Source organism: Colletotrichum fioriniae, assembly GCF_027942845.1.
Source record: "Colletotrichum fioriniae strain IMI 355084 chromosome Unknown scaffold_11, whole genome shotgun sequence".
Lineage (NCBI taxonomy): Eukaryota > Fungi > Ascomycota > Sordariomycetes > Glomerellales > Glomerellaceae > Colletotrichum > Colletotrichum fioriniae.
The window spans coordinates 1,680,760-1,705,708 of record NW_027076847.1 but is presented as its reverse complement, the minus strand read 5'-3'; the positions used below and the strand labels follow the sequence as shown (position 1 = coordinate 1,705,708).

Sequence of the window (24,949 nt, the reverse complement as noted above, 5' to 3'; positions counted from 1 at the left end):
TGTTGGCGGTTTGCCGGCGTGCTTCACATCCGCAGACGCGAGCTACGTATAATGAACGCTACACGAAAAGATGGCCAATACGTCGGTGACGATCAGCAAGACGCGTCGCCGAGTTCAGAAATTGTCTTATACCGTCTCGTATCAGGACTTCATCTCTTTGGTGTGGCATGTCAGCTGCCCGAGAATCAGCATTTGTTGTGCCGCAATGGCATCGTTTTCCCTCTAATAACGGCATGTCTCGAAACCCGACTCCTCAAGCGGCATCCTGAGTGGAAACAAACTGTGGATGGTGTACTCTCGGCTGCTAAGAAGAGGTATCTCTTCCAATTAGCAAGGTCTACATGGGAGCTGCTTGATGAGGCTTGGAAGGATGGTACGATGGAATTCGACCTTGACGAAGCAGCATCACGTAGAGGCCAGGAGGTATCATTATTGTAGATGAAGAGGATGTTCTGCAGCGTTGTGGTGCAAAGGAATTCAGAAGATTTTCGCTCCTTGGGGCCTCAGGTAGTAGTCACGGTCCGGGGGCCACATGAAATATAGCCAACTGGAGCGGAGGAAATTGAAGCAACAAAGTGATCAGCGCTTCAGGCCAAATCGTGCGATGAACGTTTCTACAACCTGGCTCTAAGTGTGACTACTTTTACACCTATAAGTCCCCCCACCACTTCGCCCTTCATGAAGTGACTTGATTCTCCCTCAAGTCCTCTTTCCATCACCCATACGTCTCTCCACCTTGTTCGTCAGATGCTTCTGTGCATCCTTCGAGAACAAGCACCCAACAATGGCAATGGCTCCGAAGCCCAGACTAGCCAGATAGACCGTCTCGAACGCTTTTGAGTACGCATTCGGCAGTACCTTTGCCACAGCAGCCTTCACGGCACTCGTCAAGCCAGGGAAGGCGGCCAGCTTTCCTGCTTGTACTGCCTTGGCAAGAGCCGGGAGCTGGCTCGAAGGCAAGCCCGCAGCAACAGCTGGTTCGCGGATGGCTGCCGGGATCTCTGTTGCCAGACGGTTCGATAGGATTGTCGTATAGACGGCGACGGCGATGGAACCTCCAGCCGATCGAATGGACGCGAGGAGACCCGAGGCAAGGCCGATATCTGAGGGTTTGCAGAATAGGGGCGCTAGAGCGAGAGATGCCAGCTCGATGAAGCCCACGAAAAAGGGGCCGAGGATGGTGAGGGCGATTCCTGTGTTCAGCGTCTCAGGGGTCAGGGATGCGAGCGCCCCGACAAAGCCGACCATGCAGAAGGTCGCGAAGATAATCCAGTAGCGGACGTTGCCTCCCCATTTCACGATGCCTCCTGCGCAAACTTGACCAAGTGCTGTTGCACTTGCCACAGTAGACTGATGACTGTTAGCTGGGTGCGATAGACTTTGGCCCGAGGTCTGCTTACCGAGAGCCAACCGCCGTATGTGATATCAGTTGTGTACAAGGCCTGAACCTGCTGCGGCCATAACAAAACAGCGGAGTAGTAAAACATCTGCAAACCTGTTAGCAAAACAGCAAATTGTTGGAGAGGGGAGACTAACTGTCGCAACCGTTGCGCAGCAGACGAGTGCCATGAAACCACGGTTGGCAAAGAACTTGATAGGGATGGCAGGATACTTCAGATCTGCAAAGGCTTCCCAGCAGAAGAGTGCCACCAGCAGAACAACACCAAGAACCAAGCTCGAAATGGTAGCTGCGGAGTCCCAAGGGAACATGACGCCTCCCCAAGATACACCCATGAGGAGAAGAGTCAGGCCAGCAGTCCACAGAAAGATGCCAAGGTCTGAGCATCATGTCAGTAGTGAAGGGTATGAGAGGCGAAGCAAGAGAGTCGGCTTACAGTCCAGTTCCTTGAGCAGGTCGCGCTTGGTCTTGCGGTCGTGGAGAAGTTCAAAGGTGGGTGGGTGGTAAAACAGGTACAAGAGAACGATGGCAAGTCCCACGGCGATGATGTTGACGTAGAAACACCATCTCCAGCTGAGGTTGGGGTTCTCGACGAACTTTCGGGCTGAGATTCAATGAGCAACCCTCCTTATATGGGCCTCTCGTCATCGACTTACCAACGAAAGGACCAAATGCGGAGATAGGGGCATTGGTCAAGAAGATGAGAGACAAGACGACAGGGCGGTACTTGTTGGGAACCAGTTCGCCAACAGCGACATTGAAGCTCAGCTGAACCGTCTCGCCCAGGCCATAGATGGCGGCACCAACGATGAGTGTCTCGACATTATGCGCCACAGCACACACGACGATTCCGACAATGGCGACGACATTGCCACCGATGAAGAACCATCGTCTTCCGAAAAGGTCTGACAAGCGGCCCAGGATCGTGTAGGTGAATGACAGCGAGAGAGTTCTGGCGATGTTGACCCAAGAGATATATGGGCTCGGACCTGTTTGGGGTGAGCAAATGGCATCTATCATACTATGCCTGGATAGACTCACCAATATCAGCGTTGATGAATGTCAGTACGTTGGTTGGCAGGATCAAGAAGATGTATGCCGACATTGCTGAAAGACAAAAGCCCTAAGATGATATCAGTGAACATCCAGGTCGCGGCAAAGGTCTCGACAAACCGCCATGGCCCCGAGGAACTGGGGGGAGTAGTAGTAGCCGGGAGGGAGGTCATCGCCGAGCGCCTCGGAACGAATCGAAGAGGCATCGTCTCGGTCGGTATCGCGGTCGAATTCACGGTACTTCTCCAGCGAAGCCCCATCGAACTCGCGATAGGACTCGTTCTTGGAGATATCCATGATGGATGGTCGGTATATCGATATGCGGGAACCAGCTCGCAGTATGTCGGTATTTCGAATATAAAGGCGTCACACGGGTTTCGACGAGCGGGATCTTGCGCGCTCGAGGCCGTGCTCGAGTCTTATACAACCTTTCTCGACCAACCTGCCATTTATAAACGTCGACGGAGGACTGTATATGTGCGGCGTAGTGTCGAAAAAAGGGTTGCGTGACGGGTCAAAGTCAGCAGTGAGATGAACCCCAAGACATGCAATGCAAGCCTTGGTCTGACCTGCTTGCTGGCCGTCTGTCTACCTGCATGTGTCCATCTGTCTCCTTGCCCGCCCGCCCCTCCTTCTTCGCACGCAACGCGGCTTCACCGTCCCACGGCATACGCACACCAAGGTGTCCCCCGGAAGACTCGAACCTCTTCGAAACTCTTTCACGGAGTCTGGTAGTGCAGCTGGGGCCTCTCCCTGCGCCGGCCTGCGGGGAAGACCACCCCACGACCTGAGCACAATAACTTTGGGATTTCCGCATCTGGCTGCGACGGTGGTTCGAATCATTAGCCCGCTGCTGACTCAAATTGTTGAATCGGGTTCGTATGTCGAGTAGGTGAAAGGCACTGCACTGATAGTTGAAACCCGTTTGGGAGGCCGGACTGATGGTACACCAATCTGATGTGAAGGGCAAGATTGGTGATGGCTGCCCTCACTTCCTATCACCTGGTCTATCTGCAACGCTGACAAAAACGTAAAGCTGCCAGCGCACCCAATCCAGGTCCTGGCAGGCTTGTCTATATGTCGACTACTTACAGAGAAGGACAAACCTGGCTGGTCGATCTCAGTTGGTTTCGGACGACGGGTTTGATTAGTCTAGATGGTGGTCGAGCAAAAGCCTTGGTGAAGTAGGGCCACACAGATCTAGTTCGTCCGGGTTTCTCATCGGACGGGATCTTCTGCCTCTCCCTTTGGAACGGCATGTTTGATATCAGACCCCGTTCTCTCTATAGCTTGCTACCTTTCCAACGGGGTTCTCGCTTCCCAGAGAATGCTTTGAGGCCCTCGATGATGTTCTCGCCCTTTTGCAGCTCTGCAAATTCCTTCTCTAGCGTCCACTCGACTGCCCGCTCCACGGATGCCGTCTCCCAGCCCTGCCTCAGCCCAGCTCGAGTGCATATGATGGCATCCGGGGAGTTGGCTGCAATCATCTTGGCATAACGCACCGCCTCCTCGACGACCTTCTCCTTGGACACCACCATGTTAACGATGCCCCATTGCTGCATCTCCTGCGCTGAGACGTTACGCCCCGTCAGCGCGAATTCGCTTGCTCTCTGAAGTCCGATAGTCCGTATGAGTCGCGGCAAAGCTCCGCCAATGGCCGCGATGCCTCTCTTGACCTCGGGAAGCCCAAAGTACGCATCCTCGGCAGCGACGACGAGGTCGCAGTTGACTACGAACTCGCACCCACCGCCCATGGCGAGACCATTGACTGCGGCGATGACCGGTTTCTTGCCCAATCTCCTGCTCAAGGGCTTGAAAGCAGGCGCGTTGCCCATACGCTGGCTTGGATCGGCGTCGTCTGCCATGCTGTTGTTCCACTCCTTGAGATCTGCTCCCGCCGAGAAGGCCCTTCCCGTGCCCGTGATGATTGCGACGCTGAGGTTTGGTTCTTGATCATACCATTTCCAGACCGAGTCCATCTCCCACTGGGCTGCTGTAGACATGGCGTTGAGGTCTTTTGGCCTGTCCATACGTACAAGCAAGACGCGGGGAGCTGGATATGAGAGCCTGAGAAAAGCTGGTGTCGCTGGCGGCGGAGTTTCTGTCTTGAACCCCATCATGTTGAGCGTTCTCTGATAGTGTGGTCCAGTTTGTTCGGAACCAATTGAGGAATTCTTGATGATCGTGTGATGAGCTGCGATCACGTTGCTCACTTCGTGATACTATTACGACATCAACTGCTTGTGTCAGAGTTCGTGTGTACACTTCCGTCCGCTGTTGAGCTTTACGGGCTCAAATAAAGCCTTAGAACACAAGACAATCCTGGTATCCCGTTCTCGAAGGAAACATCCCAGATCCAAAATTCACCTAACCCCCCACTCGGGCTGTCTTCCGCGGCGCGTCCATCGGTGGAGGGTATGAAGGCTTCAGTCTGCATGGCATACATCCCCGATGCTTTGGCCTTCCTCGACGGCCATTGCGCCAGGTTTCGCAGGGGCTTTGACTCGCTCATCAATCGTGCTCAGCAGGATACACGTTTCTGGCGTCTTTGCAACGGGCGAAAGAGTGACAGCGAAAACGTAGGACACCCCGCAGTGATGAGCCCCAGGGATGTTCCCGCCTGGCTTGCCGAGGCGGCTTGCCTGTGAGACTCGCTAGGGAGCATCCGTCAACGGATCGTTAGGGGAGGGGTTGCGTGGGTGTGCTCGTTCTCGTCTGTGAGCACTGGGCACGCGTGGCAGGTCACTGTGCACTGGATTGGCCGGGAAGTTGGGTGTCACTACGTGACTAGGCATGTCTACGACATATTGTGAATGTCTGTTGATCAACTTGGCGAGAACGATGATGCAGAGGTGACTCTAATTTTTGGTTCACTAGAGCTATCGAAGCCTCAACGGTACAGCAAGAGGAGGCTGCGAGACCATTAGAGGTTGCGCAGCGTTCCACCGCATCGGCACCAAGTAACCCAAAGTAAGACTTGCAGCCGAGCGAGCCACTCGATCACGAAGATGGCAACGCCAAGGACGAAGAAACCAGTTCCTCCGTGGATTGAGAATCCTTACCCGCATGTTGAGCACAGTCTAATATCCTTCCCTCGAAAATACATCCTTCTCGTTACGATCAACCGACCGGAGCACATGAATTGTCTCCCCGTGGAGGCGACAATAGAACTCGGTGCATTATGGAAATGGTATGATGCCGAACCGGAGCTGCGATGCGCCGTGTTTACGGGAGCCGGAACCAAGGCCTTCTGCGCCGGCATGGACCTGAAGCAGAGATTGGATATCATCAAGACAAACGATGTCGCCTTTGACTACCCACCGGGTCAGTTTGCGGGCATGAGCAATAGGACAGGCAGGAAACCAATCGTTGTCGCATGCAACGGCCACGCTCACGGTATGTGCTCAACACTGGGACTTGACGAGATCGCCGCGGATGCATGTACCAAGACAGAGCTAATGTAGTATCCAGGCGGCGGCTTCGAAGCCATTCTCAACGCCGATGTCATCTTTGCTTCACCAAACGCAACATTTCGTCTCCCCGAAGTCCTCCGCGGCGTTTCTGCCCTCGCCGGCGCATTACCTCGTTGCATGATGCTCTTTGGCAACCACCGGACGATGGACCTCATACTCACCGGCCGGACACTGTCAGTGGAAGAGGCACACAGCTGGGGATTGGTCAAGGAGATTGTGCCACAAGAGAAGCTTCTTGAGAGAGCACTCGACTATGCTAGTCGGATCGCTGCACTGAGTCCAGACAGCGTCATTATCTCGCGTTTGGCAGCGCGGGAAGCATGGGAGACTGGCGTTAGCAGAGCGACTATGCGCGGACAGGAATTATGGGCGGAGGCGATGCTTCGGAGCAAGAACGCGACTGAAGGACTGGCGGCATATCGTGAGAAGAGGGACCCCAAGTGGTTTCCTTCGCATCTGTAGCTGGGAAGATTTCAACAAAGATTTGCTCCGCTTCCCGAGCTTGCTACAAGAGACTACAGACCTCACGATAACTTCATCCAACGAACCGCGTCGATGGTTTAGTGGTAAAATTCTCCGTTGCCATCCAGCAGCGTCGGGGAGCCGGGGGTTCGATTCCCCCTCGACGCATCTTTTGCATTTTGCACTGTTATACCGTATATCAATTTCATTTTTGATGCTATCTCGAGATATCTGCATGGAAGTGTGCCCCTTCGAGGTCATTTTCGACGTCTCTCCAACAGAAACTTTCGCTCCTTGACACTGACTGGCATTGCCCGGTTTGCCGATGGGATACTTCGCGCCAACAGCCCGCAGTCTGCACGGGCAAGCCTAACCTCAACCTGTTGGCCAGTGTCATCGGTTTCTTCACTTTTGAACTCTGCCGACTCAGGAAGAACAACTCTTTCTACTTCTTCTGACTCGAAAAGTCATAAGACGACCGGTATTGCAGCAGCACAGATAGACCTATATTCGCGACTGAGTCCGAGTTTGGACGATTTTGATACACGACGCAAACTCTGCCTCTTAAACAGAAATCCCCTCTGAGTGCCGCCAGCTGCATCCCTGAAAGGCTTCCGCGTCCGCAGCATAGTGATTACATCTTTGGTTTCGCTTGCAAAATCTTGGCGTAGCCATTGGACCTTTGTGATCGTCAGCATTCCGTCTCACCACCAGATGGTTTGGCACTGAGAATGCCACGAGGAGCAGACTTACAGAGCGACTCGTCCATCATCCTTCACAGTCGTCTCGAAGACAACATCGTCTACCCCGCCTCCGCTCTTGACAACCCACATGCGCGTCTCGAGGGTATCTCCGGGATAAACGACGCTCTTGAACCTAGCCCCGTACGCTTTAAAACGACTTGGGTCGCTGCCGCCCAGCTTCTGTAGCAGGCCGTGAGCAGCCATGTTCCAGGTGCCTAGGCCTTGGAGGATAGACCCTTGGAACCCGGCGCGCTGCCCAAATGCCTCGTCTGCGTGAAGTGGGTTGTAGTCGCCGCAGAGGCGGTACAGTAGGGCGGCCTCCGGGGTGGTCTTGATGATGTGCACCGCGTCCGGGGCGCGCTCCGGTGCTTTCACGATCGGCTTTGTTGGGCCCCGGGGGCCGTTGTAGCCGCCTTGTCCTATGCCGAATGCGGTGGATGTCATTTTGGTGTAAGCCGCATTGGTCTTCTTGTCGACCAGCAGCTGTTCTGCTTCGAGAATCATTGCGCCGCCTATAGGCGAATTAGCATTGTGTTCGAGGTTTCATCAAAAATGTGCGCGCACCTTTGTCATAGACTCCAATGACTTTGCTTCGAACCTCTAAATCAAGGCCATCTGAAGATACGGGGATTGGGCGGAGGATTTCGATGCCTCGCTCCCCATCCACGGAACGCTGGGCGTCGAATGGCGGACAGCCCGGGACGTGACCCGTCACGGTGCGGGCAATGAAGTCAAAGACATCTTGGTCTGTCTGCTTGAAGGCAAGGTTGATTGGGAACGTGGGGAAGGCGGCAAAGTTGGGGTGCAACTCGTAGAGGAAATGTAACTCTTCCTTCTGACAGCCGATGGCATTGGCCTAGGATGTGGTTTAGCTGGCGCTTTCATTCATCCAGCATAATGACGGGCACTCTTAGAACATAACTTGGGTATAACAAGGAGGCGCAGGTATGATTCTTACAAAGAGTAGAACATCACGGCGGTTGTAGGCGCACTTGATGGGGGCATGTTCGTACCCGGCCGCTTTTCGGAAATCGACATTGTCGTAGCGGCCAGATGCGTTCTTTACTGGTCTATCGTTCGAGGCCATCGCGTTTGGACTTCTTTATAGCGAGCTGAACTGAGTACTTGGAATCATAGAGATCAATGAAGTTGCTAATAGAGAGGTTGACGATGACAGACTTTACCGCAGTAGCTAAGTGAGATGTCAGGGGACACAGACCGCTAAGTAAGACGACTAACCACGCTGTCGCATTACCGAAAGGGCGCTCTCTGGCGCTTGAACCTTGGCCGAGGTACTCCGCAATGCCTGTCCTCGGCCAGTCGAGGATCACAAGTTCACGCTACGTGAGAGCCTTTCGCAAACGACCCAAGCAGATGAAAGGTGTTGTCGATCTCCTTTTATTGAGGCTTTAATCCAAGTATACACGAGGCTTTTGGAGATTCTACAACCTTGATGATCTGGCACGGCTTTCGAATCCGCGTGGCCGGCGGTCATCCTCAACCTTGACCAAGTCAACTGGCAGGCCAACAACTCTGGCACGTAGAAACTCCCCAAGGCTTTTCGCAAATCCGTCGAGCACGCTGCTGCTGCTAACGCCCTCCTGTAAGATCCCCTTGATCACAAAATGAATCGCCCAGAGCCCTGGGAACTCGCACCTTTCCACCACGTAGCGAGCTTGCCAGTCGTCTCCCAGCAGCTCAATAAGCCTCCGTCTTGTCATGAAAGCCTGCAGCCATGGCCATGCTGAAGCGCTGCGTACCCAGAAGCCCACGTTGGCATTACCTCCCTTGTCGCCGCTACGCGCAAAGACGAGGTCCCCCAGCGGCCTCCTCACTGTTCTAGACAGCGGAATTTTCGACAGCGGCACAGTGGCATCGTAATCCGGCTGGCGAGGGGGTGTGCCGCCATTTTGGAGTGCCTCGATGGTATGCTGTTTCTCACCACCAATCAAGCTCACGACGAGAGGAATTCGGGACTGTGGTATCAGTGCTGGGAAGTACCTGACGTACGGCCTCGGTTCCATAGTCCTCCAGTCCATACCTAGATGAAGACCGCAATAGCCTTGTAGGCCATTGTAGAAGATTGCTTTCTTGAACTGCTCAAACGCTGCCTTAGTTCGAGACTGTGCAAACATGCGGAACTGCGTCGTACATAGCTTTTGTGACCGTGGATCTGCGACTGATGAACCGTACTTCTCGATGCTGAACGTCGTGAAGTCTGACTGGTTAATTTGGTCCAGAACCTGGCTCTTGAGCACCTCGAATTTGAAGTCTGTGTCTAGGCCAGTCGCATACGCTGATATCTCGGCCTGGTACCCTCCCATCAAGCAGATGGACAGCTTGGTCGTAGACGGTGGCGGCAAACCCCTCACACCCGATAGTCGAACGCGATCTTTACCAAGCTGTGTGAGGGTTGCCTTCCCAATATCGGCTACAACATCCGGATTGAGATAGTAGACGCCTTGTATCTCATAAAGGAGTTGCGCCTTACAAGTATCAACAGACACCAGCCCGTTGGAACCCTCCGGCTTCGTGATGACAACACCGCCGTCGGCTCCGACCTCCGCAATCGGAAACCCGGCGTGATGGAGATCCGGCACCTCGCGTTGACCGCAGTAGTTTCCCCCCGTCACATACGGCCCGCACTCGATCAAGTGTCCGGCCATAAGACTCGCAGCAAGCACATCGTACTCCGTTGCCTTCCACCCATGCCACCATGCCGCGAGTCCCATTACAGGACTCGCGTCAGTGCACCTCCCGCAGACGACGATATCAGCGCCGAGCTCAAGCGCACGCACGATGCCCGCCATGCCAGTGTAGGCGTTGGCCGCGAGGAGATGGTCACCCTGCGAGTGCGGATCAAACTCGACGCCGGGCTGGTCGAGATGCATGACTCGCCCGAACGCGCCGCGTTTGACGGCATCGGTCACGTTGTCGCCGCTTACCCAGGCGACCTTGACGTCGCGAATGCCAAGGCTCTCAAAGTACGCGTGCGTCTTCTCAGCGAGGCCCCGGGGGTTCAGGGCTCCGCCATCGTGGACGATTCTTATGCCTTTCCCGGCGACAAGGCGAGCTGCATCGCCGTTGTGCCAGGCGAGTTGCTCGAGGAAGTTTGGCTCGTATCCCAGCTCTGGTTGGGCCTGGAGCTCGATTGCCTTCCAGGCAATGTTGAACTCTGCGAGGTAGTCGGCCGTGATGGCATCTACATTGCCGTACTTGGCCAGGCGGTATATCTGATCTATGCCGTCGTTGATGGCGCCGGAGCAATTGCCGATGCGTATAGATCGTCGAGGCGGATTATGCGGATCCATATGGCAGGATGAATGTTATTTGGTGTGAGTTAACCTTGATCGAATGGCCCGCGGATATATCATTCCATCACTAGAAACGTTGTTTCGACGTTGAGGTCATCGTATGACCCTCTCGCCCTTCAAAACACCGAACCGTGCCGACGGCGCCGCTCGAGCTGCCGCCTCGACGTTTTGACCTCTCACCTACAGCGTCCCACAAGGATCACCGCAGGAACTCTGTTTGTCAGAGTTGCGCCTGCGGATGCTCCCCGAGTGCGACCAAGACCTTGGTGATTCAGAGGTTTCATGCAGCGGTGCTCTCTTCTCCGCACATCATTGTCTCGGTCTTTCCCCCCTCCTCTACCTTGTGGAGGGTTACTCATTGTATCCCGCCTTGAGGCGACGCTGCAAAGCATATCTGCCTTTCAGCAGCCAACCTGTTCCCTGCTATTCCGCGTCTTCCTTTTGCCTCATTATCCGAAGCAGGGAATCATCGGATAAGGTCCGTAGAAGCCGCTCACTCATCCCGCGCGGTAACTCTAGTCGTCCAGGAAGGGTCGAAGAGTAAGCGCGGTTGTTCATTCAACGGCATTAGCGGCTCAAACATATTGAGGCTCTTCCTCGTTGTCGTCGGATAATCTCGAGCCGGCTGTTCCTGACACTGATCAAGAATACGACTCTGCGACTGTTTCTTTCATCCTGGGATCTTGTGGTTGTTCATGTCATTGTCAAGAGCTCGTTCATCCGACAGTGTGTTTGAGAACAAAACTCAAAAGAGGGAATGCACCGACCATCACGACGATGAGGATATACACATCTAGGAGTATTGAGATTTCTCGCGAACTAAATCTTACCGAGTTGCTTCACACAAGCGCAACTCCGATACCAGAGTCCCATGTCATCGCCGCCGATAGTCTGACGAACCGGAGCATCACCCTCGGCGAGCTGAGGGATCGCGCAGGCCGGATTGCAAAGGGGCTTACGGAAAAGCTGAATCCACCGGATCAAGCCCGGTGGGTTATTGTGGTACCGAATTGTGTCGAATTTCTCGAGGTCTTTCATGCCATCCTCTGGACAGGCGGTGTTGTGTGCCCCATCAACCATGCTCTCAAAGCATCTGAGATTGGCCATGGCATTGCCGTCTCAAGACCTCACTTTATCGTCGCGTATGGTTCAATATTAGAGACCGTCATCCAGGAGGCCGTGGATGTGGCGGCGAGAGAGCTTCATCAGGATGGTGCTCTCTGGGCATCGCCACCAATACTCTCTATCGTGAAACGAAGCAAGCGGGCGAGACACATTCCAGATGACTTCATGGCATCAAGTCAACTCACCATACCACACTGGCCAGACACCTCGAATCGACTGGCCTCAATACACCTTTCATCCGGAACAACAGGCAAACCAAAAGGCGTCGAACTGACGCACTACAACTTCGTCGCCAATGTCATGCAACTCGTCGCCCTAGACCACAAACGCCAAATGTTCAACTCGGCCTGCAGGATCGTCGCATTTACACCCTGGGCTCACATCGCCATGACCACAGCTCCCCTCTTCCTCGGTCCGTATACCGGCATGTTCCATCACGCGATGCCACAGTATAGCATCGAGGAGTTCGGCAGGCTCGTGGGCTCTACGCAAGCTACGATGTTTCAAGGCGTTCCGAGCGTGGTACTGGGCCTGGCAAACTCGGATGTAACAGAGCGGTACGATTTCTCCAAGGCGCAGGTTATCAACATCGGCGGCGCACTGCTGAAGCCGGCGCAGCTCTCGAGATTGCTTAGCCGGGCGCCGTGGAGGCTGATTCAGGCGTACGGGATGACGGAGGCGGCGGGGTATGTGGCTTACCAGGGGTTTGACGAAGTCGTTCCTGATGGCTGTACCGGGAAACTTTTGCCTGGTATCGAGGCCGCCCTTCAAAAGGAGGGAACGACTGAAGACGCACCACTAGGCGGCCCTGGAGAGCTATGGCTCAGAGGCCCGAATATCACGCGGGGCTACGCGTTCAACCCAAGCGCGAACAGAGAAGCATTTCCAGTCGAGGGGTGGTACAATACCGGAGACGTGTGCCGTATAGACGAGCAGGGACGGCTGTCTATTGTCGGGCGCACAAAGGAGTTGATCAAGTACAAGGGCTTTCAGGTGAGCCCGACGGAACTCGAGCAGATTCTCAACTCTCATCCCCTTGTGAGGGAATCTGGCGTCGGGGCTCTCTGGGACGAGAGCCAGCTGACGGAGGTCCCCGCCGCATGGGTCGTACTGAAGGAAGACGATAGGAACAAGATGAAGGAACGTGGAGAGATCATTGGAGCTCTCAGGAAAATCCAGAAGGCTGTAGATGAGCAAGTTAGTGGGTACAAGAAGCTCAGAGGCGGTGTTTGGGTTGTTGATAAACTCCCGAGAAACCCCACAGGGAAGATTTTGAGGAGGGATTTGGTGCTGATGACTGAGGGGTTGTGTTCCTTGGATGGTGGCAAGAAGCTCGTCGCTAAGCTCTGAAGTTGATCTTGATCTGAATATGGCTTCGTTCTGGACAGCGTCAAGTCATCGTGCCTATTCCTGGAGGGCTGATGCCACTCACTATACCCAAAGAGTGTTTGCGGCCTTGCTCTCGGCACCTCAGTCTTCATAGAACTAGTGTATGCTGTAAGAAGCGGTTGATGTCGAATCCATGAGAAGTCTAGCAACTTGCTGATGACCCATTACTAGTGCTATTCACCTGTCCATGCGGGAAGCCTATCATGGACTTGCCTTATTGTGCGACTAGAAAAGCAGAACAAGTCTTGGAGGCCAAGTTCGAGACCAGCCTAGGCTGCTTCAAAGGTACTGCCAGTCGCTCGCCCTGCAACACGCCCTGTGATTGTCGTTGACATCCGATCGTAAGATCACGATCCACTTGGGCCGTAGTCATTCCTACTTGACGGGTCAAATCGTCCCTCGAAAATCAGAATCGCGGGAGCCGAGGTAAACAACAAAATATTGCGAGAGATGGCAGATTCATCTGGGCCCCTATAGTGCCCACGCAGTGAACGGCTCTCCGCGGCCATCCGCGGGTCCGAGGCGGCCGGTAGCCCACCGCAGTAGATTGATAACCATGAAGTCGGAGCTCTAAGGATACCTATTGCCAAATTTGCCTTCGGCCAACAGTGGACATCGCACTAGAACGTGCTGACGTTTCTCTTTGAACCCGGGCAGTAGCTTCAAACGGAGCCATTCTCTCTATACCGGTGTAAGCGACTGTAGCGGAGCAGTCAAGAGGTTGGCTCTAGTGACCTGTCATCAAGTGCACGCTGGGTTTGTCTGATCAAACCGAACACACCGCATCTGATAGAATCAGCATCGCATTATAACCAGGAAATTGGAAGTGGCCAAAGTTGAGCCATGGCAACATGCCATCTGTCTCTTCATTCATGGTATATATATAATCATAGATCCTGTGCCTTCATTCTGAGGTGAGGAAATCGCTGGAAAGTCGTTACCAAACGAAGTACCCCTCTCTATACCATCAAGTCTCAACGGATCTCCGTTAGACAAGATTCATGTCATTACCCGTTTCCAGTGCCCGTTTCGTATCACTCATTCGTTACGCCCTCTCCCGCTCCTGTCTACGGACCTCTTCCTGAAACACATTTCTCCCCGGCGCAGAGCCCGGCGGCGGACTCGTCGGCTCGAGCTGGATATCCGCGCTGCCCTTCTGCCCGTGCATGCTCCGCGGTTGTCCCGTGGGATGCGCCGCGTTTTGGCGTTCCACCGCGGCAGCAACGGCCGCGTGACGGCGGCGGCGCCTGATGTACAACCATGCCATGAAGGCGGCGATGGCGAGCGAGATGAGAATGACGGGTAATAAGATGGCGAGGAGGTTCGGTCTCGAGTTGGGTGCGTCGATGTCCATTGCCATCCTCAACGTGAATACGGGACCCGTGACGTTCTTCTCTTCGCCGGTGTCGGGGTCGTTGTACATGAGGATGATGGTCATGTTGTTGGAGGTCTTGCTTTCGAGGTCGGTAAGGTGAGGGGTCCAAGGAACCCAGCCATCGCCGCCACTGAGATTTGTTACGGAGAATGCGGGTGCGTTGTCGGTGATGCCGTTATCTACGTCGAAGCCGACGATGCCAATAGGCGTAGCAGGGTCTGCGAAGAATGTTGTATCCCAAGTGACTTTTAAGCATATCGTTAGCAAATCGGGGTTTGAGGAACTAGAGGCCGTCCCGCGATTCAGACGTGGACGGGGCGGGATGAATTTAAGCTTACTGTAGTACGTCGACTCCACGTGCAGAGTGCTACCCCGTCGAGGTTGACAAAACGGACCATCCTGACCGACCCTGTTGTTGCACACGGCGAAAACTCCTCCAAATCCCTGGGTATTGCTTGCTTGCGGCGGCGGCGGTACGCCTGTGCTGGTCGTGAGCCCACCGGTGGTGGCCGTGACGGTGTAGACGGAGCCTGTTAATGAGTACGGGGGCGGGCTGATTGTTGTGCGTGCGCCATTGCTAGTGACGACTGATGGTGAGATGGTTCGGGCATTGCCATTTGAATCAACGGAGATCCAGTCGTTGACCGGGCCTGGACCTTGCCGGGGTTGGACGGCCGCGGCTGATGATGATGTTGCGAAGAGGAGGGCCGTCGCCGCGAAGGCCGACAGCAGTCGTTGTGTATTTGTGAACATGGTCTCGAAGCCTCAAAGGATCCCTCGATGCTGTGCGAAGCTTCAAATGTCGGGGGAGCACAGACGCAGTCGGTGAAAGCGCATGTAGAAAAGTCCTCGCCCGTATTCCTAAGTCGAGTCCACCTTTATTCGTTCCAATATGATGAGAAATCCCAGGATGGAAGAGAGGGAACAATATCTCGGGAGAAACCAGGTTACAATGAGCTGCGTCTCTAGGAACAACAGATCGACATGGATCGTAAGAGAAAGCAGAGATCGGCTGGTGATGGACCACTTCGATCCGGTCCTCTATAGCTCAGCGTGCCGTACCTTGCTGGGTATCAAATATTAAGCGGCACCGCTGAGCAAGGGGAATCCACAAGGAAAGAAAGGGCAAAAAAAGGACCCAGAAGAAGCGGATGTTTGCCGGCTTGGGGTCTCGCAACGCGTCATATGAACATGGAATGGAGGGGCATCGGGTGTTGGGAGCAGAACAGCGGTAGCGGTAGCGGACGCAGGCGGCAGTAAGTAAGCACGCAAACGTATCCGTATTCGTTCGCGATTCTCGAGTTCGAGCCGAGTCGCCAAAGTCCAGGGCTGGTTGCGCCAGTTGAGCTAGCGTAGCGCACCACTTTGTGTGTGTGTTGGGTGGCTGAAGAGTAGAGCAGATCCGAAGGGGAGAGCTCAGCAAGATGGCGCTAGGAAACTTGAAGGCTTCAATGGAAGAAGAAGACTCGAGAGTCGGGCCAGTCAAGCACAAGTTAGCAACAAGTGGGAAGAAGAGAATGGGGTGAAATCCAAAGGTGGAATGGCCTTTCTTCTTGTGCTCCGCATGTCCCGCTCCCTCAAGGCCATTTTGGCGAGGAGACCAGCCGTCCAGCGCTCTCATGGTCAACCGGCACCCAATGAGGAGGATGCTGGGCGTGAGGAACGCATGCTTGGCAAGAGACAATCGCGGGCATGGCACGGCAGCGTGGCAACCAGTCGATAATGGGCGGAGAACGCCAAGGAGGTTGGTGATAGGGTGAAGGGCGCAGACAGATGGGCACCGTGGTCTTGGAAGATGGAGCTTGGACGGAGTCGACCATCAGTTCAGCACGTTGGTGTCTCGGCAAGCTCCAGAATCAATGGTTCGAACCCGGAACGCCCCTGTCGAGCAAGTGTTGGCGTGCTCTGGGCGCATGTCTCACGGCGTGCCACGGTTTTGTGTGTTTGGTAATTAACATGTAGGCACTCACTCTATCTGTATGCCACGCCGCTATTCACGGTGCCGGAGTGCCGTAGTGTTCCTCTGTTAAGTTTGCCGGTGCGTCTTGACATTTGCGTATCACAAACTTACGGTGTGGTGACTGGCAACCCCCAAAGACTTGAACAAGAACGCCGTCTCATCTGGTCTCCTCTTGAAGGGTCCCAAACTTGACGTTTGACAGGCCAAACTGGAGACAGCTCTGTTTTAGCTTAGGTAAAGCAGACGAACACCACTTGCAACGCCTGTACTGCACAGTAGTGTAGGTAGGGCCGGTGTGTCTTCCGTTTCGCTTTCATAGGGAGGAGATGGTTTGATGGCTGGGCTGAACTTTCTGAAGCGACAGCTGCGAGAGCCAAGGCGAGGTGGACTTGGGATTCTCGTCGAGAAGAGGGGCGATACGACTCGGAGAAGACAGGGAACAGCCTCGATACGGGCCATGGGCCATGGGATGGGCAATGAGCCTATTACCGGTACCATCAGACAGTAATTAGTGCGGGGTTGGCAGCAACTTTGCAAGCCCTGCCCTGCAGCCACCACTCAGCAGCAAAGTCTGATGGGTGCCAAGCAGTTTCTTTGCGTGACAGGAGGGTGGTACTGTTTTTATCTGTGCCGTTGCCGTATGGGTAGCCTCCATCGCCATCCTCGGGATGCGAGAAATGGGATCAACCCCGTATTCCTCTTTTCGCAGAGTGACGAGATACGATGTTGGTCTGCAGGCGAAGCAATATGTGCGAAGTTTCATCCACTATTCTTCAGCTTGCCTACCTACTGGATAATAGAAATTCGAAAGAAATGTCGGCTGGACATGCTCTCAACGTCTTTGAAAGTTGACCATGATTGCAGTGCATGGTGTAACACGGGAATGGTCTAGCTCAGACGCCTCAACGCTCTTGGCTTCGATTTGCTTGTGTCAAGACTCAAAAGATGGAGTGTAAGAAATATTTGTCCGAAGTGGTGGGATGGCAGGATGGTTGCGATTGCGAAGCGTGAGCTCGCACAGAGAGGTGGTTGGTCAATGGGCCTCAGGGCAGAGAGGAAGGGCAAAGCAAAGGACGAGTTCAGACACCACCAAGGTCTTGGCTCCTCTCGTACTTTCGCCAAGACTCATGAATGGTTAACAGAGCCGATATGCCGTGTGGTAAGTGTAACGATAAAGTATGTGATGATCGATCTGTGCTCTGTACACAGTAGAGGGACGAGATGCGCCGAGGAGAGGGCCGGAGAGTGGACTCGCCCTACGGAAATGGGACTCCATGGGAGCGGAGGATTTCTTGCTTGCATTGCGGCCTTTCTTTCTATCAACCAAAGAAAGATCATGACTTCGGTCTATTCCCGTTGGCGAGAATCCAAAATGCAGCACAACCCGTATCTGTGGGCGCTACCAGAGTCCAGCCAAGACGCCGTTCAGGAACCAACATGTGTCATCCCAGACATGCCATGCTAGCAGCGGTGAAGCTGAAGCTGGCGGTGCTAGCTTGAAGCTGAATCCGTCACCTTGAGCGACATGTGGGCGCACATTCTCTCTTCGCTCTGTGATGCCCGATCCCGTCAAACTCGGTAGAGACGTATCAGCGAAAGGTAAGTAAACGGATGATAGCTTGGGCTTTGCAACTGAATGCTTCTTGTTCGTCGATGCCTCTCAACTCGATAATGATGAAGTCTTGAATCGCAGCATCTCGACGACGATCCTTGGCCACCACCACATGGGTTGCCCCTCGTTGCCAGAATCACCACACCCACGATCCGCCTGGATCCAGCTCCAAGCAGACGGAAATCCGTCGACCTGCCTCCTTCGGCCACCATCGGGTCGTGGATCCCGCTCCTGTGCCCACTGAACAGACGCAGCTAAGGTTGTCTTGCATGCTTATTCCCCCACATCAAACGTGAGCCGTCCGATAGCATGGCGCGACGCTACCAGAGAATGCGCGCCTTTTTGAACAACTTTTTTTCGCGCCTTACTGAATCCGCTGCGCTAATACAGCTCTTTTTCGACCTGTTGCTGGTGGGGACTGGGAAGCGATGCCTCGACGCCGGATTCGGACCTCGTCCTTCACGATGTTCTTGCAAGACTTCTCATTCCGCTTCGGTCGGCGTATTGCCTTCAAGCAAAATCCTATGGTCAGAGCAATAGAAAGTAATACTTCTGACTACATGCCACAGTGCAGTGGCATCTCAAGAACCTAATCAGTAAGCCCGTAGCCAATTCCAATGCCTCACGCTCGCGATACCCTCAACTGCCGTCTGCATCCCTCAGCAGCAATACCATGCAGAGCGGCTGGTCGCAAAAGCAACCCAACATGGCCAGACACGCACATGTGAGGCGTCGTTCCATCCGTCCACCGTCATAGCAGCCATGCCATCCCTCTCTGATCCCCCTCGTCCAACGAAGACCCAAAGAGCTTTCATGGGTTGACTTGCCCACCCTTCCCGCCGCCCAGTCGCCGTACCGTTCACCGATTGCGCTAGAGCAGGTGAGCAGCTCCCAAAGAGGCACAGAGGATCGCCCGCTCGCGTACATGTCAACCACTCGCGAGCCGCCGCACAAGGAGGCGATGGAGGGGGGGATGATGGAGGGGCATCTTATCCCGAACCAGAGAGCTTTTGTCTCTCGTTTTTTAAGTGGAGTTTTTGTCTGCCACCCTGAAAGTCGACAGATGCCTCGCTATCCATCTCATGGGACATGTTCCAATTTGCTCCGAAGCTACTTGGTCGCTAATTGATTTCTTCACCTTGCCACTGAGCTTCCCCTCACCTTGAACATATCAGGGGCATATTATTTATGTACGCAAGACAACTCTCAAGGTGAAAGCGTTGTAGTTGCCCGCGAATTGCTTGATTTCAGAATTACTTCTTATCCCCCCACCTCGCCAGCATGAAGGGATTCACAACCGCCGCGCTCGCGGTAGCAGCCGCCACCACGGCGCTCGCGCAACAATGCGCCGATATTATTACCCCCAGTTACACTGCTCCTCAGGTCGCCGCTGGCTGGCAAGCACAGCTCGTCGCCAATGGCTTCAAGAAGCCTCGAACCATTCACGTTGACAGCGAGGGTGCCCTGCTCGTCCTGGATGCTGCTGTTGGTGTTTATCGCGTCTCATTCAAGGATAATGGCGGCACATGTCTATCGTTGATCGAGAGCAAGCTTCTGGTTAACAACACAAGAGTGCGATTTCACCTCCTTGTACTCCCAGAGGTGGTAATAGTGCTAACATGTCATCATCCAGCTCACACACGGCATGGCCTTTTCAGAAGATGGCAAGACCCTGTACGCCTCTTCCGTATCCCAAGTGCTCGCCTGGGCCTACGACGCAAAGGCCGGCACCGTCAACGCCGAACCCGCCGTCGTCATTGACAACATGGCCAACAACGACCAGACCACGCGCACCCTGGTCATGTCCAAGGCCTCGAGCAACTGGCTCGTCGTGTCCCGCGGCGTCGACGAGAACTTTGACATTGATGCCCTCGATGCCACCAGCGGCCACGCCCAGGTCAAGGCCTTTGACCTGAGCAAGTCCGGCAACAATCCCTTCGACTTCAACACGGATGGCAAGCTTCTTGGCTGGGGTATTCGCAATGCCGTCGCTGTTGCTGAGGACCCGGCTACGGGTAACGTTTGGGCGATGGATAACTCCATTGATGACATCACGCGCAACGGCGTCGATATCCATGCCAACAACCCCGGCGAGGAGCTTAACTTGCTCGGTACTATTGCGAACGATACCGACGCCGGCAACTACGGTTACCCGCGATGTTTTGCCGTCTGGGATACTAGCATCCCGCTCAACAGCTCTCTCAATGTCGGCGACCAGTTCTCGATGGAGCAGAACTCGACTATGAACGATACCCGCTGCCACAACGACTACATCGCTCCCCGCCTGACCTTCCAATCCCACTCATCCCCCGTATTCCTCAAGTTCAACAACGACGGTTCAAAGGCCTTCATGTCTTTCCGCGGCAGCTGTAAGTCTCTCCCACCAACCCGGTCACAAGTCCATCAGAATACTAATATTGCGCAGTCAACCGCCCCAACCCCGTCGGTTATGCCCTCACCACAGTCGACTTCTCCAAGGGCGAACCTGTCGCCAGCAGCGACTCGACCGACGCGCTCAAGAACATCATGTACAACAAGGATCTCAGCACCTGCCCCGACCAGTGCTTCCGCCCCGTCGGTCTCGCGTGGGACTCCAAGAACCGCCTGTTCATGACCTCTGACTCCACGGGCGAGATCTATATCCTGCAGCAAACCGATGCTACACCGACATCGACGACTCCTGGTACCATTGTCACTGGCACCGCCACCGCGACTGCCAAGCCAGATGTTGCGAGTGGCTTTGCGCCTTCGCTTGGTCTTGGATTTGCTGCGCTGGTGGCGGCGATGTTCTTGTCTTTCTAGACTGGTGCAGAGATAAAAATAGGGAATGGAAAGTCAAGTCGTTGGAAACTACGATGTGAGGTAGACTACGTTCACCTAAGTTTGAATGATTCCCGGTGAGGCAGTGTCACGATGCATGAATATACCTAAAGCACCTTTTTGATGGATGAAGAGTTGCAAACACACAGAGTGAGGCCATCTTGTCCGTGGCTTGAATGTGTGCATTTCCCTCGCCAGGGTATTTCTCACGAATGTGCATTACTTTGAGAACTTGATGATTGAGAAAAGTGTTTTGTCCATTCTTTTTGGTACGCGCTGTAGTCTCGAGAAAATGTCTCTTATCGTCCTCTCCACCACGGCTTACTCCTGTTTCCTCCGAGCTATGCAGTCCAAATCTTCTGCTCTTTGATGTTCGAAAGATTGGATAGTAGGCTCACCGGCCATGAGAGAGCGCTTTGCCTCAGACGCTAGCTGGTGTCTCGAGTACTTCCCCTCGCCTCCTTGATACCCTCGCCCTCACCCTCGTACTTGCTATTTTTCGGTCACCTCCCAAATCCATATCGATACCCTCGCCTCCGTATCTCCTTTCCTTCGAAACTTCACCATCACCCATAACAATACCCTCAACACCGTATCTTCCATTATTCGAGCACTCCCCACGTCCATGTTAACACCCTCACCCCCGCAACTTCATTGCGGGCTTGTCATCAGGATTGCGGCGGCCCTCGGCCTGATCGATAGCCACCAGAGTCCAAGCGACGAAAAGGACTTCAAGTATTCCGAGGATGATGTCGATGATGAGACTGACGACTTGTGGTGAAATAATAATCGACATCATCCTGGGACAGGCTCCTCCCATTGAAACATGGTTTCGAACATAGACGCAAAGAATGATGATTGCCTGACTTCAGCAAAAGACCATTCCGACCCATATCCTCCTTTAACAGCAGACTCTCTGTGAGTGATCTTGATGCGCTTCTTGGAATCCTCTTGCCTGGGTCACATGCTTCGGCGAATTCGTTGGTCGGAGAAGTAAGAATCCGTCGCCATGTTTGTTGTACCAGACTGGGTGCGAATGACAAAGTTGTAGGGGACTGTACCAGTGCCTCTCTGCCAATCGTCTACGAGACACTTGCAAATCTCCCAAATGGCTCCCTTGATGCCCTCGGGGGTGCCTTGGACCTCAACGATGCGCTCAGTCGACTGGGGCAACATCTCCTTCTGTGCGAGATGATTGCACAGAAGGAACAGAAGGTCTTGAAGATGCCCAATCTTCAAACCTCGCGAGAGGTGTCCGGCGCCCCCCATTCATTCGAACAATTTTTCGAGCAATGTTTCGAAGTCGAAATTATCAGGTCTCCCAGACGGCACCCTTGACGCCCTCGGGAGTGCCCTGAACACTCCTAAAGGATCAAGAGTCGATCGGGAGGATTCTGATGTGCTTAATCTTGAGGCCTGATAAGAAACGTTCCAGCGCTCGTCTTCCATTCGAGCAATCTTTTCGAGCATATCCCTCCCACACAGCACCCGTGATGCCCTCGGGAATTCCTTGCCCCTCCCCAATGCATGGACGAGTATACCGAAGAAGCATCCCCTTCTGGGCGACCATGCGAACGCCCGACACAATCCGGGATGCTCCCCCAGTGGCAGTTGGAGGCTTCCAGCACTCCTATTCGACTTATTCGAGCAGTGATACCGCCAGCATTCGAAGTCGGAAAAAAACAAAGCGTCCAGCGCCGTGAAATACCCCCCGCCTGCGGGGGTTGTTGGAAGCAAAGTTGAAAAATTGCCTTGAAGCAGGCTTTCGAGCAGGATTATTGAACCAAGGGGTTCTGTGAGAACCCAAACACTCCCCAAGAATCGCCTTGCGAAAGACGCGGGGGCTAGTCGCAGCTAGCATTGTATCCAGGGATTGATTTCGATGTCGTTGATTCGAAATAACCGCGAGCGGTAATAGGCCCGGGGTGGGCTTGTTGAGCGTGATGGACAATGTTGTAAGAGTGTCAGTGACTTGGGCGTGTGCGAGAAATGTCCTCATTGTCAGCCGCGAGAACGTAGTTGTTCGTGATCTCTCTCATGTTCGCCATGTCTTGTCCAGGGGCGTGACTGCCAGGAGCGTTTCTGTTGGACTGCTGCTGCTGCCCTTGACAGTGTAAAATACCTCCATGGCGGTGTCGCCAGTGGCGGGTCCATGAGTGAGAGGAGAAGCAGCGTTTGTAATTCCGCCTTGAAAACCAGAATCATTGCTGAAGTTGTCAGCCTGTCCGATTTCCGGAAGTGCCATCGGGCCTAAGCCCTGGCTAATCAGAAGCATCCCCTCGAAACTCGTGTGGAAGTCGATGTTCTCTTCGGGGCCCGTGGAAGCAAATAAGCCAGGATCTCCAAGGTCAGCGAGAGGATCTTCAAGATAATCATCGCCAACCTGGTCGTTGCCGTTCTGCAAATCGTCTGAATGCCGTAACCCTGGGCGTTCATGTTGCTGTCAGGAGCGTTGTTGTCGGACCGATGCTGCTGTCAAGCATTCGAGCAAAAAACATTTCCGCATTCGAGCACTAATTGGAGCGCGGGCGGATGGGATTTTCAGTGTTGAGGCGTTTGAGAAAAGAAAGTGAGCTGAAATATCCCTTACGGGCGAAGTGAAGAAGCGATATTGCTTTCCGTAGCGTCCCTTCGGCGGAAACGTCATGACGGCCTCCAGCCTCCTCTTGATGGCGTATCTTGGGCCAAAAGCCTCGCTCGGAAGCTGGGCTAAGCATAGCTCTTCGAACAATGGAAGCGCGCATGTTGACGGTGGTGGTATTCGAGCAAGCCAGGACCGGCCGAACCCAAAATCATCATGGCGGACAAATACAGCGTTATTGACGTTGACCATATATGATATCGTCACCTCGGTCGACGTCGATCTCGCTGTATTTGTCCGCCATGATGATGGAAGGCGCTGGGCCATGATTAATGCCATCGACGCCCGGAAGGGAAAGTCAACCCCTGTTCAGGATGTCCTTCGAACGGAATTTCGAATTACCCGCTCAGGGTTCTTGGAGCACATTCGAACAAGTCTGGTCTTCTTTTCTGGGGGCTTGAATAGGGCTGCGTTGCCCCGAACGGGCCGCTCGCCGTCGGCGGGAGTGTTCTTCGATGTATTATCCAGTGAATTGGTTCCGCAGCACACAATGTCGTCGCCGCGGTCAATCTCGATCTCGCCATACTTGTCGACCATGATGATGGAAATGGCAGGTTCCGTTTCGCCATTCGGCCCTCTCATGTAGGAGATCCTGGCGTTCGAGTCGCCGTGTCCACCGTACCACACCGCGGAAAGCTGGCCGGGGTTCTTTGGCAGACACGGAGACTCCAACGCCGGTATGAGAGACGGTGATGCGCGCAGAGTGATCGTGGTCTCCCACGTCACCCCAAATGCGAGGCCAGGGCAGTAGGCCCCGACCTCGTTGATGCCACGGCGGTCTCTTGATGGCTTCAGGCATGCCTGGGATGCTGTGCTGGCGAAGGAACGCCAGGAGGCTGCTCAGAGCTGGAGCCGTTGGTGGAAACGTAGGCTTATTCGAGCAGTTGGTTTCAACTTGGCCTCTTCTAGCTTGAAATAGGCTATGCCTTGAGAAGGCAAACCAATGGAGATGGCAGGGGCTCCATTGTCTCCATGCTCTGTTGAGATGCCTGGAAAAGGCTTTTGTTAGTAAGTATTCATGACATCAATAAGAGAAATAATCCGACAGAGACCAGACAGCCAGCCCATTGACGAACATGTGATGTTCTACTTGAAATTGTGGTTGACATACCTAATTTCGAACAAACGCAATCCAAGCCTTTCTTGTTGGCCATGATTCGAGCTGGCCCTTGGAGGCTGCAATTTCGAAAGAGCTGTTGACACCTCGATGGCATCGCAGACCTGGGTAGTGGTCAGACGACATGTCGAGATGGCGATGTCCGTCGGAAGTCGCATTTGGACGGGACTGAGATAATCCTAGAGATGCGACGATACGTCTGAAGATGCGACGAAGGCATCGTCGCATCTCTCGTCGTATCTCTTCAGACGGTGGGCGTCATCCGATTTCGGTAGCTGGAACACGATGAGTTAGTCGAGAATTCTTGCAAGAATATGAAATCGTAGAGTAGAGCCAGAATGGTGTGCGGAAGAGAGGTGTGGATTCATGCCAGAGCAGCAGATAAACTACCTTTATAGTGTGACTAGTGAAATTGAGCATGTGAAGCTTTGGTCACTGGGGTGAAAAGCGATGAGTAAAGAGACTT

At 54.0% G+C, this 24,949-nt stretch overlaps 9 protein-coding genes and 1 non-coding gene across 10 annotated transcripts; 4 read left to right on the top strand and 6 right to left on the bottom strand.

The window, feature by feature from the left end:
- Nucleotides 1-699: 699 nt before the first annotated feature.
- On the bottom strand, nt 700-2,749 carry N0V96_009104 (uncharacterized protein; the record flags this gene model as incomplete). Its single annotated transcript, XM_053189042.2, has 7 exons — nt 700-1,350; nt 1,401-1,487; nt 1,537-1,778; nt 1,836-2,003; nt 2,056-2,388; nt 2,441-2,522; nt 2,573-2,749. 7 exons carry the CDS (start codon nt 2,747-2,749, stop codon nt 700-702), a joined length of 1,740 nt encoding a protein of 579 aa, XP_053053808.2.
- Nucleotides 2,750-3,735: 986 nt separating this feature from the next.
- On the bottom strand, nt 3,736-4,572 carry N0V96_009103 (uncharacterized protein; the record flags this gene model as incomplete). The annotated part of the gene is made up of 1 exon (XM_053189041.2): nt 3,736-4,572. The coding sequence occupies one exon, from the start codon at nt 4,570-4,572 to the stop codon at nt 3,736-3,738; it is 837 nt and encodes a 278-aa protein (XP_053053807.2).
- Nucleotides 4,573-5,589: 1,017 nt separating this feature from the next.
- Nucleotides 5,590-6,387, top strand: N0V96_009102 (uncharacterized protein; the record flags this gene model as incomplete). The annotated part of the gene is made up of 2 exons (XM_053189040.2): nt 5,590-5,848; nt 5,924-6,387. 2 exons carry the CDS (start codon nt 5,590-5,592, stop codon nt 6,385-6,387), a joined length of 723 nt encoding a protein of 240 aa, XP_053053806.2.
- Nucleotides 6,388-6,474: 87 nt separating this feature from the next.
- N0V96_009101 lies at nt 6,475-6,555 on the top strand. The gene has a single exon. It is a non-coding gene; the product is annotated as a tRNA-Gly (tRNA).
- A 581-nt stretch (nt 6,556-7,136) lies between these two features.
- N0V96_009100 (uncharacterized protein) lies at nt 7,137-8,217 on the bottom strand (the record flags this gene model as incomplete). The annotated part of the gene is made up of 3 exons (XM_053189039.2): nt 7,137-7,642; nt 7,695-7,986; nt 8,089-8,217. The coding sequence occupies 3 exons, from the start codon at nt 8,215-8,217 to the stop codon at nt 7,137-7,139; spliced, it is 927 nt and encodes a 308-aa protein (XP_053053805.2).
- Nucleotides 8,218-8,572: 355 nt separating this feature from the next.
- Nucleotides 8,573-10,441, bottom strand: N0V96_009099 (uncharacterized protein; the record flags this gene model as incomplete). Its single annotated transcript, XM_053189038.2, has 1 exon — nt 8,573-10,441. One exon carries the CDS (start codon nt 10,439-10,441, stop codon nt 8,573-8,575), a length of 1,869 nt encoding a protein of 622 aa, XP_053053804.2.
- A 780-nt stretch (nt 10,442-11,221) lies between these two features.
- Nucleotides 11,222-12,919, top strand: N0V96_009098 (uncharacterized protein; the record flags this gene model as incomplete). The annotated part of the gene is made up of 1 exon (XM_053189037.2): nt 11,222-12,919. One exon carries the CDS (start codon nt 11,222-11,224, stop codon nt 12,917-12,919), a length of 1,698 nt encoding a protein of 565 aa, XP_053053803.2.
- Nucleotides 12,920-14,003: 1,084 nt separating this feature from the next.
- Nucleotides 14,004-15,086, bottom strand: N0V96_009097 (uncharacterized protein; the record flags this gene model as incomplete). The annotated part of the gene is made up of 2 exons (XM_053189036.2): nt 14,004-14,551; nt 14,672-15,086. 2 exons carry the CDS (start codon nt 15,084-15,086, stop codon nt 14,004-14,006), a joined length of 963 nt encoding a protein of 320 aa, XP_053053802.2.
- A 4,100-nt stretch (nt 15,087-19,186) lies between these two features.
- On the top strand, nt 19,187-20,707 carry N0V96_009096 (uncharacterized protein; the record flags this gene model as incomplete). The annotated part of the gene is made up of 3 exons (XM_053189035.1): nt 19,187-19,477; nt 19,539-20,274; nt 20,331-20,707. 3 exons carry the CDS (start codon nt 19,187-19,189, stop codon nt 20,705-20,707), a joined length of 1,404 nt encoding a protein of 467 aa, XP_053053801.1.
- Nucleotides 20,708-22,760: 2,053 nt separating this feature from the next.
- On the bottom strand, nt 22,761-23,948 carry N0V96_009095 (uncharacterized protein; the record flags this gene model as incomplete). The annotated part of the gene is made up of 2 exons (XM_065758542.1): nt 22,761-23,123; nt 23,709-23,948. 2 exons carry the CDS (start codon nt 23,946-23,948, stop codon nt 22,761-22,763), a joined length of 603 nt encoding a protein of 200 aa, XP_065612935.1.
- Between the last annotated feature and the right edge of the window lie 1,001 nt (nt 23,949-24,949).